This window comes from Mesoplodon bidens (genome assembly GCF_964165515.1).
Source record: "Mesoplodon bidens genome assembly, chromosome: 2".
NCBI lineage: Eukaryota > Metazoa > Chordata > Mammalia > Artiodactyla > Ziphiidae > Mesoplodon > Mesoplodon bidens.
In genome coordinates this window covers 121,590,469-121,608,344 of record NC_138177.1, presented here as the reverse complement: position 1 = coordinate 121,608,344, position 17,876 = coordinate 121,590,469, and the positions used below count along the sequence as shown (strand labels likewise).

General features: G+C 37.0%; 1 protein-coding gene across 1 annotated transcript in view; it reads right to left on the bottom strand.

The window, feature by feature from the left end:
* ERICH3 (glutamate rich 3) overlaps positions 1–17,876 on the bottom strand; it is a gene marked incomplete at its 5' end in the record, with an annotated part of 112,013 nt that overhangs the window by 41,031 nt on the left and 53,106 nt on the right. The window contains 3 exon segments of the mRNA XM_081214258.1: positions 2,312–2,498; positions 9,563–9,743; positions 17,582–17,800. Of these exon segments, the coding sequence (XP_081070384.1) occupies positions 2,312–2,498; positions 9,563–9,743; positions 17,582–17,800 (587 nt within the window).

The following is a 17,876-nucleotide window of genomic DNA, read 5'->3' as shown; positions in this document are numbered from 1 at the left end:
AATCTCTCTCTGCCCTATATGCCATCTTTCTTCCTGTTACTACAGAAGAATGCTTCCTCTCATCTAAGGCTAACTCCTCCATTTGAGCCCTATATCCCATCTCCTCTAGTCTACTCAAGCACTTTGCCCAAGCGATTTCTCTCTCTATGTCACACCTGATCAATGTGTTTCCCCCCCCTAGGGTATCAACCCTATCAGCTTATAACCATATTATAATATCTCCCATCTTAAAAAATAATAAGCCCCCTTGGGCCCCTACATCCTCCCTCCTGGCTGCCACCCAATTTCCATCCTTTAGAGCAAAACTCTTTAATAAGAGCTATGTATCACCTCTGGCTTTAGTTCTTCTCCAATTATTTCTTAAACCCACTCCAAACAAGCCTGCATTCCTACCACCCCACAATAGCAACTTGTGCCAGAATCACCAATAACCAACACATTACCAAATAATCACACTCAATCCTGAATTTTCATTTTGTTTCACCTACCCACACATTCAACCCAGTTGATTATGCCTTATTCTTGATACATTTTGTTCATTTCCAGGACATTGCTTTCTCTGGGTTCTCAGTCTAATCACTGGCCTTCCTCCCTAGGTTTTTCCTGGTTCCTCTTTATCTTCCTCACCTTTGAACTAAAGTGACCAGAGCTTATCACTCAGGCATCTTCTCTTACTGCATTCCATTCTTAAGCAGTCTCATCCCATCTTATGACTCTAAATGCCATCCATATGTAAACAATTCTCAAATTTATATATCTCCAGCCTGGACTTCTCACCAGTCCCCAGATTCACAGATCCAACTGCCTACTCAACATTTCTACTTGCATGTCTCATAGATGTCTCCAACTCAGTGTGTCCAAAACCAAAATCCCCTCCTTCCACTCCCAAAGCCGCATCTTCCACAGTCTTGCCCATGTTAACTGGGCATCTTTCCAGTTGTTCAGGTTAAAAACTTTTCAATCATCTCTGACTCTGCTCTTTGTCTCATGCCCTACATCCAATCCATCAATAAATCCTGTAAACCCTACCTTCAAAATACGTCTAGAACCTAATCACTTGTAATTCTTCCTACCACTCTCTCCTCTGGATTAAAGTAGTTTCCACTCTTCCCCCCACCCTCCCTATTTTATTTTTCCCATAGGAGCTACTATCAGATCATGACAGGCCATTGCTCTAAACCTACCTGAGAGGCTTCCCATCCCTCTCAGAATAAAAGTCAAAGTCTTTGCAATGACCATAGGACTCTATGTGACTTGACTCCACTGTCTCTCTGACAGTGACATCATCTATCACTCTCCCTTTCTCACTTTTGCTCTGATCACACTAGTTTACATACACCAAGCATAATCCTGTCTCACACCCTTGGTATATGCTTTTCCTCTACCTGAAAACCTATTTGAAAAAGGAGACTTTTTTTCTGGTTTCTCCTCAAAAGACATCAGAGCGGCCTTTACTGACCATCCTACATAAAATAATACTGCTTTCTGACACTTGGCCCTCCTCATTCCTTATATCTCCCTTACCCTGCTTTGCATTCATCACGTTTATTACCATCTAATATACATTAATTTGTTGGTGTATTATTGGTATATTGGCATGGGTTTATTGGTATATTATTTTCACTTCCCCTGTCAGAAGGTGCTCTATGGGTCAGGTTCTTTGGTTGGTTCACTGCCATGTTCTAGCTTGGCACAGAGTCAATTCTCCATGAGTGCTTTCAGGAAAAAATTAAGCAAAGCCTGCAAGAAGATCTCCTGACTACAAACAGAATGTCCAATATGAAAACTGATGAACAATAGTCAAAACTGACATTTTATCATGTATTTTTTTATGTCTGAGATTGAAATTTGGGGCATGAGAGTGATCATGGGGCTACACGATAATGCAGGCACACCTCTATTATGCAAAACCTATAATATACAACTATATAAGCCGGATGCTTGACACATGCTCTGGAGCTCAGCCCAAAATAAATTACTATGAGGAATGAGGGGGGGAAAGCCTCTCTCCTTCCCTTTAGAGACAGAACTTAAAGCACTACGAGGAAAGGAAGAGGTAGAAAAGAAACAGAATTTGAAACACCACCAGCTTTTATGCCCACTATATAATACCTCTGGAAATCTACTTTATATCTTATAATTTTAAATACAACACACAGGATTATGATAAACAACCTTTAACTTAGATATTTTAGGCTCATCTACATTGATATGATTCTTAACAAATTGTGCTGAGAAATACATCAGTAAAAGCATACAAAGAAAAATGTAGCAAAACTTGCCCTCTACCAAAGGACATTTGTTTCCATACTTGTAGCAAGGAGATGATCTCTCGACACACACAAACCCAAAGTAGCCTCGTTTGCCTCCAAGTCTGGAACCTTTTCGATGCTTATATTCGCAGCAGGAACTTAACCTGTTCACCTGTATCCCGTTCAGGAAAAAGGTGAGACTGAAGGGGAAACCGTGGTGCCTTTTGGAAATAAACTGAAAGGTCTCTGGAATTTAAAAAGGAAATACATTAGTGAAAGCAACTGACTTTGAACTAACATGTTTTAAATAACATTTTTCTGATATTTAAGTACAGTATTATTTTCTAGATCTCCTTTTTAACTTGAGGAGAATTTTTTAACCACAAAAACACATTCTATTACTTATATATATAATAAATACTCCAAGGCATTATAAAACTCTTTGACTTGTAATAAAACCTAAAATTATATGAGCATTTAATATGGCCAGGCATTATGCCTAATTACCTTGGGTGTGTTATTTCTCAACAACCATATGAAGTGGAAATATTACTATCATTTGTTTCCATAATGTAGAAATTTAGGTTTAGAGCTCAGTAATTCAGCCAAAATCATACAGTAAGAGGGAGAGTTAGTGTTTGAATCCAAACATCTCTCTAGATTCCACGCCTCTATCTTGCTATGTTATCTAACAATAAAGTACATAACAAAAGGCTATTGTAAGCTCAGTAATGCTTTTATATGACTATTTTTTTACTTGGTAATGCTTTTAAATAAATTTTTATCTTTAGTTGTGACTTGAAACATCCTGATACATGTATGGATGAGGCAGAATTATTCCATCTTCAATCCATTCTCAGTTCTGCCTAGATTTGAGACCACTTCTTGGTCCCCAACCCACCCAAAAGTCTCACCAATAAATTAAGAACCACTTCTTGCAATTAACAATTTTTAATCATTTCAAGTCTCTATAATGCTTTTTGAAGAAGTCTCACCCTATATATCCCAAAACCCAATTCTGAGAAACTCTATGCTACAGAGTGACTCAGAAAACTGCTTCTCATGACACTTCTAATGTTACTTCCTACAATAAGCCTCTCTGGACTCTTCCACTTCTACCAATAATAGGCTTGATAATTTTTGCCTCTCTTTTGCAATATTTCCTATTGTTACACTTATTATTAAAATATGGTTACACCAGTGGTTCTCAAGTTTTAGTGTGCATCAGAATCACCTGAAAAGATTATGAAAATATAGATTTCTGGGCCTCATCCCAGAGTTTCTGATTCCACAGGGCACAAGAATTTGCATTTTTATCAAGTTGCCAGGTGATGCTTATGCTGCTGGCCCAGGGACCACACTTTGAGAACCTTGATCTAGATGTTTGCTGTCCTGCATGTTTGTGAAATCCATGAGAGTTTAAATTTCATTTCCCCAGATCCCAGGACAATGGCACAGGAAGCCTCCAATAAATAATTAGTGAATCATTATTTTAACTCATTCTTTCATATTCATCTAGAAATACTTTGTATATACCATATTATGCCCCTAAAAATTCTAAATCAGATGCAACTTATACTAAAGAATAGACTTATTAAAAAGGTAATTCCATCACTTATACCTTAGTATTTGTGATGTGAAATTAAACAAAATAGGAAAGAGAACATTGGCAAGTTAGTGTCTGGAGAAACTAAGATACAATAGATATCAAAATCCACTGGTCTTTATATATGGACTTTTTAAGTGGTAACTAGAAAGCTAGTTTGACTGCTCCTATTACAGAAACTTGAATGAGACATTCATGTAATATGATCCATTCTGCTGCAGCATCACACCCCTTAACTCCCTAAGGACCCAGGCCAGGAAGAGAGTAGAGTCAAGGAAATGCTGAGAATGGGCACAGGAGATCAACTCTTGGACATGACTGCCCTTCTATTTGGTACCCACATGGTTGGAGAGCACATCCATATATTAGTTCATTTCTTCCATTGTTTTTCAAACTTATTGAACAGAAATTGACACCCTCTACCTTTGGTCCCTTGTTACTTATTTTATAAGTAATTTTAAATTTATATTAATTATAAATTTATAATTTTATATTTTAAGATTTAGTGACACTTCCCAACCATGACTTCATGGTTTCTACATGGAGTAGTGGAAAGATTATAGACCAGAAATCAGAAGGTTTTGGTCCATGTCCCAGTTCTTCACTTATAAGTTGAGTGTGCCTTGATGAGACATTTAACTTTGTTGCATTTCAGAATTTTCATCTATAAAATGAGGATGGCAGGGGGAGTGGGTGAGGAAGTGGAGTGGAGGGGGTGACCCAGTTTTCCCACTTCACAGAGCAGTCTTAAATATTATAATGGGTGCTATTAGAAAGCATCCTATAATATTTGTAAAATGTAGTTATTCATTGTAGACTGACAGTGGTAGCACTGTTTTAGGTACTAAAGAGACATAAAAATACTGAAGAAATATCAAACTTGTTCTCCTCCCTCAAGAAGTTATAATTTAGCAGGAGAGACAAAAATCAGTGTACCAGACTTCTAGAGTAAGGTCACCAAATCCTCTTCCCTTAAAATTTTGTCTCAGAAAATGGACCAAAGACTTAGAACAAACTGAGCAGCAGTTTTTCATGAAAAAGTACTGAACTTTTGGTAGGAACAGTGGGAATCTGTGGCATTCTTGCCTAGGGCTGCTCCCATTGCCCTCTCCTGCCACTGCAGTTCTAGAAGGGAAGGGCAGGCCATAGGTAACCAGCAGCTTCACTGTCAGTAGAGGCCGACTTGATTTAGAGCAGAAGACAAAAAAAAAAAAAAAACCTTGGTCAGTGGCATTACTAGTAATAAGTGGCAATCTCAGAGCAAACTGACAGGGAAGGTCAGAGGTTCTGCTAGCCTGAGACTGTAGTTCTAATTAGGGCAAGCAACAGGTCAGTGGACTAGCCAGAAATTTAACACGGAGATACAGGCAATAAGGCAGTCATAGACACATTCAATAAGCTTTCTGCACATCTCCAGCTAACTGGAAGCAGCATGGATTGGAGTTGGCCCAACTTATTCACACATCCCTGTCCTATTGCAAGCTTGCACCTGTGTACAAAGGAAACATTAGATCCTGGTGGAAAATAAAAGTTGGAATGGACTTGAAAACTGCCTGAACTTTGAATGTACTCCTGAGCCCACTATAGTGTGTTGAATATTGCCCTCCAAAAATTCATGACCACCCAGAACTTCAGAATGTGACCTTATTTTGAAATAGGGTCTTTGTAGATATAATCAGGGAAGGATCAAGATGAGATTATCCAGGATTTGTTTTGTCCTAAATCCAATGACTGATATCCTTATAGGAAGAGGAGAGGATACACACACAGATACACAGAGAAGAATAATATGGGAGGATAAGCACAGGTTGAAGTGATGGAGCTACATGCCATGAAACACCAAGGATTGCTGGGAATCACCTGAAGTTGGAAGAGGCAAGGAAAGATTCTCCCCTTCAGCTTTCAGAGGAAGCATGGCCCTGCTAAGACCTTAATTTTAGACTTCTGGCCTCCAGAACGTAAGACGATAAATTTCTGTTGTTTTAAGCCACCAAATTTGGGGACATTTGTTATGTCAGTCCCAGGAAACTAATAAACCTACAAACAGATTCACTGGCAGAAGATGGAGGCTATACTGGCTCAAAGTGATTGTACACGACCTCTGACAAATCACTGAATGTTCACTAAACTATGAAAACACAGAGACAACCCTAAGAGATTAGCCTAAAAAGTAAAAACAGAAAAAAAAAAAAATCTGAGCAGAGACACCAGTGGCTGTATACCAAGGAGAGGGGACAAGAATTTCACAGATTTGTTCTAGATAAGCTACTAAACAAACAAACAAATAAAAAACCCAAGAATAACCTTCCAGAGGGAAAGTGAGAATTCAGAATCCATAGTTGCTCTAATAGATGATCTAAATTGTCCAGTTTTCAACAAAAATATCAAAAGACACAAAGAAACTGGAAAGGGTATGATCCATTCTCAGGAAGCAAAAGCCATCACACCCACTCCTAGGAAGCTGCTCAAGAGAAATGACAACTGATGTCTACACACAAAAAAATTGTCTTTGTATATTCATTACAGCATGACTTATAATAGTCCCAAACTGGAAACAATGCAAATATCCATCAACTGGAGTAGATGAATAAAATGTGGTATATCCATGTAACAGAATGTATTCTCAGCTATAAGAGAGCAACTATTGACAGATGCTACAAATGGATGATTCTTAAAAACACTATGCAAAGTGAAAGAAGCAAGACACAAAATACTACCTATTGTATGATTTCATTTACAAGAAATGTCCATAAAAGGCAAATTTGTAGAGCCTGAAAGCAAATCAGAGGTGTCCTAGGGCTGGCTATGAAAGTGAAGATTAATTGCCAAAGAGTGAGCACAAAGGCACTTTTTGAAGTGATGGAGATGTTCTAAAACTGTGAGAATGGCTGTACAAACTTATAAAATTCCTAAAAATCAGTGAATTGTACACTTACAGTGGATGAATTTTATGGATTGTAAGTTACACTTATTTTTAACAACTAAAAAAATCAATATATGATAAAGAGTAATAGAAAAAAGAAAAAAAAACAGTTAATGTAAGTCAAGGTACAATGAAATGCTTCAGTTTTAGGTGTTAAGAGCCATTGTCATCAAAAGAGAGGGATAAAATGGAATAAAAGTCAGTTGGGAAAGCTTCACAGTCTTAATCTGAATCTTAAAAGATGGATACGGTTTGAACTTAAAATACAATTTTGAATTTAAAATCCTTTGTCCTATTGCAGACAAAGGAAAGAGCACAGGAAAAGACAAGATAACAATGTGGGGCGGGGTGGGGGGTGGAGGCAGGAGGCAAGGGGCTGGTGAAGCAGCCGCTGTGTTTGTGTAGAAGTAGTGAGGAATGCACAAATAGGTACAACAGGATCAGGTTATGGAAATACAAGAAAATGGGGCAGAGAAGGAATTATAAGAGAGCCAGAAAAAAGTTACTTTGTTCTTCGTATCCACATGAACCCAGGAGGCCAACGTCTGCCTTGTTTGAAAGGACGAATGATAAATAAAACTGCCTGTGAAGAACTGTACTCTTTACAAGTAGCAGAAATATTCCGTGATTTCATAGGTGTACATAATAAACAATCGATCTGTGGTCTGATGTCTAAAATCAAACTGCAACACATCATGAATCACTATGATAATAAAAGATGCACTTGCCATGTTCCCAAATAATTAATTGTATTGTTATTCTCATCCAAAAGCAAGAGAAATTAATGAATGCTACATATTGAAGGAGTTTACTGCTCCAAGCCTAACTTTAAAGGCCCTTTTTTAAAACAGAAGTCTTCTAAAAACCTATTCACATTTCACTGAATCATGCACAGCTTTGATTTGTAAAAAGGGCAGATTCTTTTCAGTCCAACTAAATTGCTAAGATTGCTGAACCACAAGTCAACTCTGAGTCACCCAACTTTTCCATTTTGAATGATTACTTTCATGGCAATCAAGGGCAAGCTGAGACAAAACTATTGTGTGGACAGGATTCAATTACTTCAGTCCCCATTCCAACTTATCATTCAAGACTGTCCGATGACATAACAAAAAGTCAGTTCTGGGATCAATATGCACGCAAAATAACACTTAGCCAAGTAACATTCTCCTGTAAACTTTGGTTTTGCAATCTTTTCACAGAGTGTACATCATCTCCCAGAAAATCATTCAGCTAAGCCTTGTTCTTTTTTCATCTGTATGTGCCACATTTCCCAGCAGTCAAGTAGCCATTTTATATGAACTCTATTGATTAAAGCATGATCTAAGACCCAGGAAAAGTTTCATTATGTTAACTCCAATTTGAGACTGTAGCTAATTTCAGCAATTCATCAAAATTAATAGTTGAAAGTGATACTTTTAAAAAATAAGTGTATCTAATCACTATTATTAGGGGTTTCATACTTCTCATATTATGGAAATACAGGAAACCCTTTGCTACTGAGAATAGCTAACTGGGGTTGGAGAGTACTAAACAAGGATCTTGCACCTAGTCAGGGGGCTGGGATCTGCTCTCAATCCTGCTCAGAACTGGACCGGTGACCTTGGGGAGCCACTGTACCTCTGGATGCCTCTCATTTTCCTCATCTACATAATGGAAGGAACGAACTCTCAGATGCTATGACAAAATGAAACAAAGTAAGTTATGTTTCAGCTAAGTACATAAAATGGGAAAAAGTAGCTTCTGGCATTATTTTTTAAAAAGAAATTTTATACATTTTTAGAAAGAAAAATGTTTTATCATTATAATACAATATATATAATTCATTATAATATATAATATTTTACTTTAAGTCAAAACCAACATTCAAGTGTTTTCCTTTCTTATGTTGGAAAGTTTTCAATATTTTATCCTTAAATATGTATAGTTCTCTTTAAGCAGTTGAATTTTTTTTAATTAATAGTCACTATTTTTGATTGATGAGGGAAATCAGAAAAGCCAAAAGTAACAACTCCATGTTTGCCCCAACTCCTCCCTTTAATCCCTAAGTCTGTATCTAGATTACCCAAATATAAATATTTCTTTTAATCAGTAAAAATACTATTACTTTCTAAACAGAGTGTCTTAAGCAAGGAAATAACAAACATAATCCTGTAACAACTCTTCCTTTTTAATTGCTGTGCCACATAACTAAATATTGAACAAAAAAAACACTTTGGTACAATATGTAAAATCCTATATTGGATACAAAAATTATCTTATGCTAACAAACATGGATTTATGATAAAAGGGAAATGAAAATGTAATAAAAGTATGTAGCCAAATTTTGTACTGCATTATTTAGGTGTGATTCACCCTGAGGTTTATTGGATTTGTGATTTTATCTCAGCATAGTTCTAAAGAAAAAATTGCCAATCTGATATTTTTCTCTTAGAATAATGTATGATGTAATTCACTATGGCAAGACAAACAGTTAACTTGTAAATTGGGGGACAGTTTATTCGTACAACATTTTAATGATCATATATCTCTATTTCAAGATTAATCTGTTACTGGGTTAAATCACTCCAAATTCTTTATTCCACAATCTGCAAGAGTAATTGCTGCTTCAGTTTCTATCATGGAGCAGTAAATCTGGATTTACTTTTAGGCAGCTGGTTTACAAGTCCCTGGATATGCATAATTTCATAGAGTGATTAAAGTCATTTTGATATTATACCAACAATAGCTTATCTAGAGCATCAACTGCAAGCAATTAAAACATTCACATTTTATGTGTACCTTTTTCAAGTAGTTTGCCTGTGAAGACACACAGGTTTTCCCCACCACAGTGCTGCTGATAAACTTTTATTTCATCCCGGAAACATGAGTGATCATAGGCTAGGTGCACATTTTTCCCCAAATAGATCATTGTAATAGCTGCATTACTATGCAGTGGTGTTTTGTGAATCCTTCTTGAATCCTAGAATAAACAAAAAAAGGGGGCTTATTAACTAATCACCTTCTAATCAGAGTGTGATCACCTTCTAATCAGGGTGTAATACAAAGAATAGAAAAGGCTATTTTTATGTACCTTGCAACAAAACCTTTATAAAATGTCAATCTATATACAGTGCACAAAAAGTCAAGCCCATTACAAAACAAATGCCTTTAACAATTACAACATTTATACATTTTGGCTTTGTATTTTTAATGTAAATTCTGGGGATTTGGACAATGTTTGTCACCTTTTATCTTACGTATGTATCTATGTTTTACATGCAACAAAAATACCAGTGATGGGAAGAGGAAACTACTCTTGGTTCTTTTTGCTAGTTCTCAAATAAAAATTCAAATCAAATTAATTAAATAAATATTGGTGACATAATTTTGTTCTAATTCAAATTGACATTAACTGTAATTTAGCAATTGTTTTTGTAATTGAGTGTTATCTTTATACTTGAGCACTGACAATACATCCTTCCCTGAGCTTATTCTTTGTGAGAGGGAGATGCACACATTTGATTCCTTCTATGGTCACTCTGAGGATCAGGAACAATGTATGTTGGGTACCTGGGGTTATCCAGTTTCACAGGAGGCATTCAGTTCAATGAAAGACCAGCATTATTAATATTATTCTTAATATCAAACAATAAACCCAACAAAAAAATCACCTCATAAACCTACTTGGTATTCTATGGCATTGACCTATTTAAATTACTTATAAAACAAACACTAAACTTAAATACCAGAGATTAAATATCCAATGCCTTGCCTCCTAGTTTATATTCTGAAGTATTTTCACAGTAGTGAATAAGTATAGTGTTTGCCTAACCTCTAAGAGGAAGACCCGGAAAGAGAAGCAAGAAAAGGAAGAGGAAGAAGAGGCAGAGAAATAGGAATGGCTCCTTGAGAGACTTTAAGAGGTCCTAGTAAGAATATCATAGGTTTCTAGAACTATACAGATACCAGGCATTACTTTTAATCTACTTCACTTTTCTAAAAATCAATTTTTAGCTAAATGAAAAATGTGAAGAGACCAACTTTCAGCGAATCCAAGGCAATTATTTGAGTTTGATCTCACTGAATTACAGATGCCTTGGAAGCATGCATTTTTTTAAGAATGACAAAGCTGCAAAAAAAATTTCTGAGGGAACTATTAAAATACTTCCATCTCCAAAGCCATTCCCTTCTACCTCGGAGGATTTTTTTTCTCATTCACTCCTATTTCTTTGAAGCAAAAACTAGAAGTAGTAAATTTGATGAAATTCAGCAAATGACAGTCCAAAAAGTGTAAATGGGTGGGAAAGTCTGAGATTTAAAATTTGAGCAAATTGTCTTGCCTATGGACAGAGCTCCCAAACAGAGAGATAATCAAGAGAAATATTTCAGGGACAACAGGAGCCATGAACGTAAATCAGCAAACTGGATAATTCTTTGCAGATTAGAAACATCTCCTTGAGTCACTGTTGAAAGCAAAGGGATGATGTCAGGCTTGGCTCTTGGTTACAAAGTCATTTCATGTTTCCTCTTGTCTGAGCAACTGTGGAACGTGACATGCACATGTGCAACCCAACCCACAATCACCAGCCTAAGGCAAATTCAGCTCCAAGCTCCCTGGAGAGAACATTTATCATGTGCACACTAACCAACTGAGAGCCCATATCCACCCTCCCCGAGCCTCTAACACTCTGGGCCAATATTCCCCTGTCCCAGCACCAGGTACCATACAATTCAGGACAGCCCAACACCAGAGCCTGCCAAAATCAATCATACTATCCCATCCTATGCCTGCTTACCCTGCATTGCCCAATTCTTCCTTGGAAACCACAACGGAGGCTCTTTCCCACCTTTTCCTCCCACGCCCCTCCTGACAACCCTGGTGCTTCCCTGGGTGGCCCTGCATGGCCCGGTGTGATGGCTAATTTTATTTATCAACTTGGCTGAGCCACAGTGCCCAGATATGTGTCAAACAATATTCTAGATGGAATCCTGACTAAAATAAACAGGAATGTCCCTTCCTCTTGAGAACTATAAGGGAAAAACTGTCTTTTTAAAGGCAAGTGTCTTCTGATCTATAGGTCTCAACACACCCGAATAATCATAAAACTGACATTTTAAAAGTCAGGCAGAAGAATAACTCACTTTCATTAGGAAAGGGGAAGCTAGTGAAAGGTTTTAAGCAGGGGAGAAACATGTTGGGAGTTATTCTACAAAGTTTAATTTAACATCATTATGTAGACTCTACTACTACTGAGATAGACTCTGCTTACTCTCTTCTGCCTCTCTTGCCTTTAACCCTCTGCTTCCTGATTCAATCTGCTAACTTCCTACTCACCTTTCAGACATCTGTAATTGCACAGGGCTTAACTGGAGTCTAGGAAGTAGATAGGGGTCCTCAATCAGATATGGAGAAATCCCCAGACTAGTTCGTGCCTGGAGAAGTTCTTTGCTTTCTTTATCGTAAAACATATAAAAACTTAAAACAAACTTTTATTTTTTAATTGATAAGCATAATAATTAAGTAGATTCTTATTTGAAAGCCTGTATTTTCACATATATAAACACTATTTATAGTACCATCCACATTTTCAGTAGGCTGCTGTGTGGAGTAGGTGACCAGCAGTCCTGAGTGGAAACACAGAATTTCTGCAGATGGATGAGGTAAGCCTCAGAGCAAAACCTAACTAGTCACATAGATTCTGTAAAAGTATTAAAAATCTCTGCAGGTATTATATCTCCAAATTATAAAGCAACAGAGCACAGAAGCAATGTGCTGGGCTGTAAGATCTACACCCTGTCATTTAGTTTCCTAGACTCCAGATAAGCCCTGTGTAATTACAGATGCCTGAAAGGTGAGTAGGAAGTTCATGGATCATGGCCGAGAGACACAGACCACAGAAGCCAGGAACCCTGTTCTATACATTCACAGAGGAACAGGTGGCCACCAGCAAGCCATATTTCTTTACCTCTTTCATTTACCTCTTTCTTTCCTTTTAAGAGCATTTGAAGGTAGTCATGAAATGAAATCATGAATTTAATGTGTAAATTAATCATGAGAGCCATCTCTCCTTAAATGAATCTTTTCTAGGTCAAAATAAAATAAATCTAAATACTAAATGAAAAGTGCATGATTGGCATGAATGAGATGCTCAATGTCATCGGTCATTAGAGAAATACAAATTTGAAACACTGTAAGATACCATTTACCCACTAGGACAGCTAGAATTAAAAGACAGTAACAAGTATTGCTGAGGATGTGGAGAAATTTGAACCCTCATACATTGTTGATGAAAATGTAAACTGGTGTAGTCTCTTGGGAAAACAGTTTGGCAGTTCATCAGCAAGTAAAACGTAGAGTGACTATATGACCCAGCAATTCCACTCCTAGGTATACATCCAAAGAAATGAAAACATATGTCTATGCAAAAACTTGCAGGCAAATGCTCATAGCAGCACTATTCATAGCCAAAAAGTGGAAACAACCCAAATGCCCATCAACTGACAATGAGATAAACAAAATGTGGTACAACCATATGGTGGAATATTATTCAGCCACAAACAGAAAGTACTGATACAACCTGCAACATAGATGAACTTTCAAAACATTATGCTGAGTAAAAGAAGCCTGACACAAAAGAATATTTATTGCATGATTCCATTAATATGAAATATCCATAAGCAAATCAATAGAGACAGAAAGTAGATTAGTAGTTGCTAAGGGGTAGGGAAAGGAAGATTAGAGAATGACTGCTTATGGATATGGGTTTTTTTTTTTCTGGGGTAATGAAAAAGTTCTGAAACTAGATGGTGCTTATGGTTGCCTAACTTCTGAATATGATAAAACCATGAACTGTACACTGTAAAAAAAAAAAAGTGCATGATTTACCCCACTGTGCCAATTTTATTCTAAACCCCAGGACCTAGGAGCTAGTGACAGATCCAAGAGACATCTAGAAAGCTACTGAAGCCATGTGGGAAGGTGACTGCATTTTGAATAGAAAGACAAGTGTCAAGGTCTAAGCCTATGGTGATGGCCAGGTTTAGGGGTGAAGATGAAAGAGGCACAGAGGAGCAAGATGAGAGGTCAAAGGAGAGAACAAAGAATCGTGAAAGTAGAGTGCCATGGAGGCAAGAGAGGGAAGCTTTGAGGAAAAGGCAATAACAGTATAAAATGCTACTATTAAAGACAAATCATGGTAAGTAGAAAATACAAACTAAGATGGTAGAAGTAAATCTAAATATACCACTAAATAAAATAAATGCCATTAGACTAAACTCACTTATTAAAGGAACAGAGATTCTCGGGTTGAAATAAACGCAAAGCACACATATGCTGCATAAACACATTTAAAGCCTAAAGCTTTAAAGACATTGAAAAACTGAAAGTAAAAGAAATATATATGTATAAATATAAATATATATTTATATTTATGTATGTATATATACATATATATATTATCTAAAGAAAATAAGGAGAAATACTATTAGACAAAATAGATTTTAAGGCCAAAGTAATAAGTGATAAAGAGGATCAGAATATCTTCACCAGTAAGGTAAAGTATCCCAAATCTGAGAGCATATAACCAGGTATTCTCAATATTTACAAAGCAGAACTTGACTAATTACAAAAAGAAACTGACAAATCCACAACTACAGAGAATGAATTATCACTAGAACTCGGGAGCTAAGAGACCAAGCAGATAAAAAAGAATGGTGAGGATGTAAAAATATGAATGACATAATTGAACATTTCTTACCTATTGAACATTTATAGAACTCTGCTCCCAACAATTAAAGAATCACATTTTTTACAACGACTGAACATATCTTAGCCCACAAAGCAAGTCTCCACTAGTACCAAAGAATCAAAATCATGCAGAACAAGAATGAGATGCTTTCTAAATTATATTCAGTGAACTAAAAGGAGTTCTAGGATTTAAAATATGGCAGGAAAAGAAAAATGTCAATAACTCACAGATATAGAGAACAGATTTGTGGTTGCCAAGGGGAAGGGGGGTGGGGGAGGGAAGGATTGGGAGTTTGGGATTAGCAGATGCGAACTATTATATATAGAATGGATAAACACCAAGGTCCTACTGTATAGCACAGGGAACTATATTCAGTATCCTGTGATAAACCATACTGGAAAAGAATATGAAAAAGAATATATATATATGTATAACTGAGTCACTTTGTTGTACAGCAAAAATTAAATAGAACATTGTAAATCAACTATACTTCAATAAAATTTTTAAAAAGAAAAATTTAAATGGAATGTGTGGAAAATAAAATTGAAGAAATCTCCCAGCAAGTAGAGCAAAAAGGCAAAGTAGAAAATAGGAGGGAAAAGCTAAGAATATTAGAGCATCAGTCTAGTAGTCCCAACATTCTCAAAATAAGGATTCCAAAAAGAGAGAACAGAAGTTTAAAAAAAAAAAAAAAAAAAAAAGACCAAGTCAGACTGAAGCCTTGTGAACTCAAGAGCCAGACATGCCAATGTCTGTCAGAGCCAGGATGCCTGCTGACACCTGCTGTGTTTCTAAACTAAAATAGAATGCCCAGGGGAAGCCAGCTCAGATGCTTATCCGTGCTTCACCTGTCATGACCACAGGGTGGAGAAGTTGCTGCTCTCTCCTGTGTGCCCAGCTACGGAAGCCCATTTGCCTGACCATATTCCTCCTGGACGTCCAGTATCTGGCCCACAGAGGACCTCATTAGATGCCCTGACTCTGGTGAGCCCCATTTTTCTAGGACACACTCATGACCTGACCTCTCTCACTTCCCCACAAGGGGCTCTTAAAACTGTCAAGGAAACAAACCTAGATGGTGACCCAAAGACTCTATTCAGCTTATTTTCTCCTAGATATATTACCCTTTCATTGCAATGCTAGGTTTGCGCTTATTTTTGAAGTTTTATGCATACAAGTAATAAAACTCCAAAGAAAAGCAGGGACTCAGTTAACACATTTGTCAGAATAGTGGTTGCTCTGGGAAGGAGAAGAGGATGTGACAGGCCAGGAAACAGGGGGTTTATCATATGAAAAAAGTGTTCTACTTTGTTGGGAAGTAATGGTATGTACACAGGTGTTTGTTGTTTAACTTGAACATATAGATTTTACATATTCTCATGGTTTATATGAGATTTAAACATTTTTTATATAAAGTATGACCAGGTAGAGTTTGTCCTAGTAATATATTCTAGCATCAGAAAATCAAATGCTGCCACCAAATGAGGATGATGAGGAAGTCACCATTTTTGCAAGTGGGGGCCACAGCCTTCAAGAAAGCATGTTTGTTGGCCTGGTAGAGACCATTGCCAGCATTCAAAGAATTCAAAGTAAGTTTTAGTGGATGTGGCAGATTCTATCATTGCCCCAAATATTCACTGCACATCTCTATGAGAGGATGATACTTCCACTCCATTGCTGTCAGCCTTTGGTAATGGAATTCAAGTGTAGTGACATGTGTCACTCCTGAATGGAATCTTCAGAGCATTCCATGGCTCTGCTGTCCACAAGGCCAAATACCCCAGGACAGGGACTACTCATCCAGTCTGGGTCCCAGAATTGCCATTGACCAGCAACAGATAATAATGAGAAAAAGAAATTAAATGTAAGCTGAGTTGCCAGGGGTTGCTTGTTAGACTGAGCTACAGTAAACTACTCGTCAAGAACTTTGCAGTAGGAAAGGAGAAAACAGAAGTCTCAGGCTACAGAATGTGAGGAAAGGACTTGGTTACTCTATGCCTGGGTATGTTGAGAGACAGAGATGAATACTAGAGGAAGGACTAAAAATCCAAATAGGAGAGGAGAATTACAGACAGTGCAAAGTGCCATGGCAGTGGAAAAGGATAAGATCAAGGAACAGGGCGGAGGGTGGGCCTCGGAGATGAGGGGTACAGGCTCTCTCAGAGACCATAACAAAGAAAGAGAATTAGTGAAAGGTGGATTGAAAGGAGGAAATTTGAGCAAGCACAAGGAAGATAGTCCCAACTTTTAGAGAAGGTTATTGGTGAGGCAAGTTATTGGTGAGGAAAGCTGCTGGGAGGGAGATGTGGACAAGGGGTAAACAGAGCACTTGAACGAGGTTGGTTTTGGAAAGCCAACATGCCGTCAACATGCAATGTTGGCACTTCGCTTCCTGATTCTCCATCAGGTGAAATATTGACCCAGCCATCTGCTAATAACCACAAAATTTACGTAGAATTGTTATTAGTTGTATACTTACACTCTAAAACTTAAGAGATCTTTTGCCTTCATACTAGCCTGTATCTGTATAAAGTATAACTGGCCTTAGGACTATTTTCTTTATCAGTATTTTAAGGAATGATTACAACAAGCTATAATATATTTTAAGAACACTGAAAGGAAAATATTTATAAATATTATACAGTAATTTGCCAAAATTATTAAAAGTGAGTGTTAATAATTATTTTATATTGTACACTGTGTTTTTCGATATATTTAAGTCCCTGAATATTCACAAATTAAATGTTAAAATACTTCCTGACATGTGATTGAATGGGCAAATTAAAGGAAATAAATGATTTGGAAATGGGCATAATACAAAGTAAATTGGAATACAAGATTTACTTGATTTTTTTCTCAATTATGCTAAATTACTCAACTGAACTACTCAAATATTTGGTTTCACATTCATTCAAGCTTACAATTACTACATTTATAACATTATTATATTTCTTTATGCAAGTCATTTTGCATTCGACTTCCCTAGATTCTCTTAGATTTCATCTAGAAATCTAATAGTGCAATGTAATCGGTGCTAAATTAATGAAAGAAAATTTGATTCTATAATCACCCTGGTAAAGAGAGGTTCTAAGCCATTTGGAGCAGTGGTTGGACGAACTCTTCTCCTTCTCCATGTTTCAGGTCTATTTTCCCTTGTGATTTTTCCATTAGGGGGAGGAAGTGGAGGAGGAATAGGCATCATGTAACGGTTAATCTTTGGTAATTGATATCGATTCATTCCCTGGGAATTGTCCATGGAGTTCCTGAACTTCATCGTTGCCTTCTTGCCCTGTAATCACATTTCATGACATAAGAACAAGTGAAGTAGAAGTGGTGACCCAACATAACCCCAAATTAAATACAAG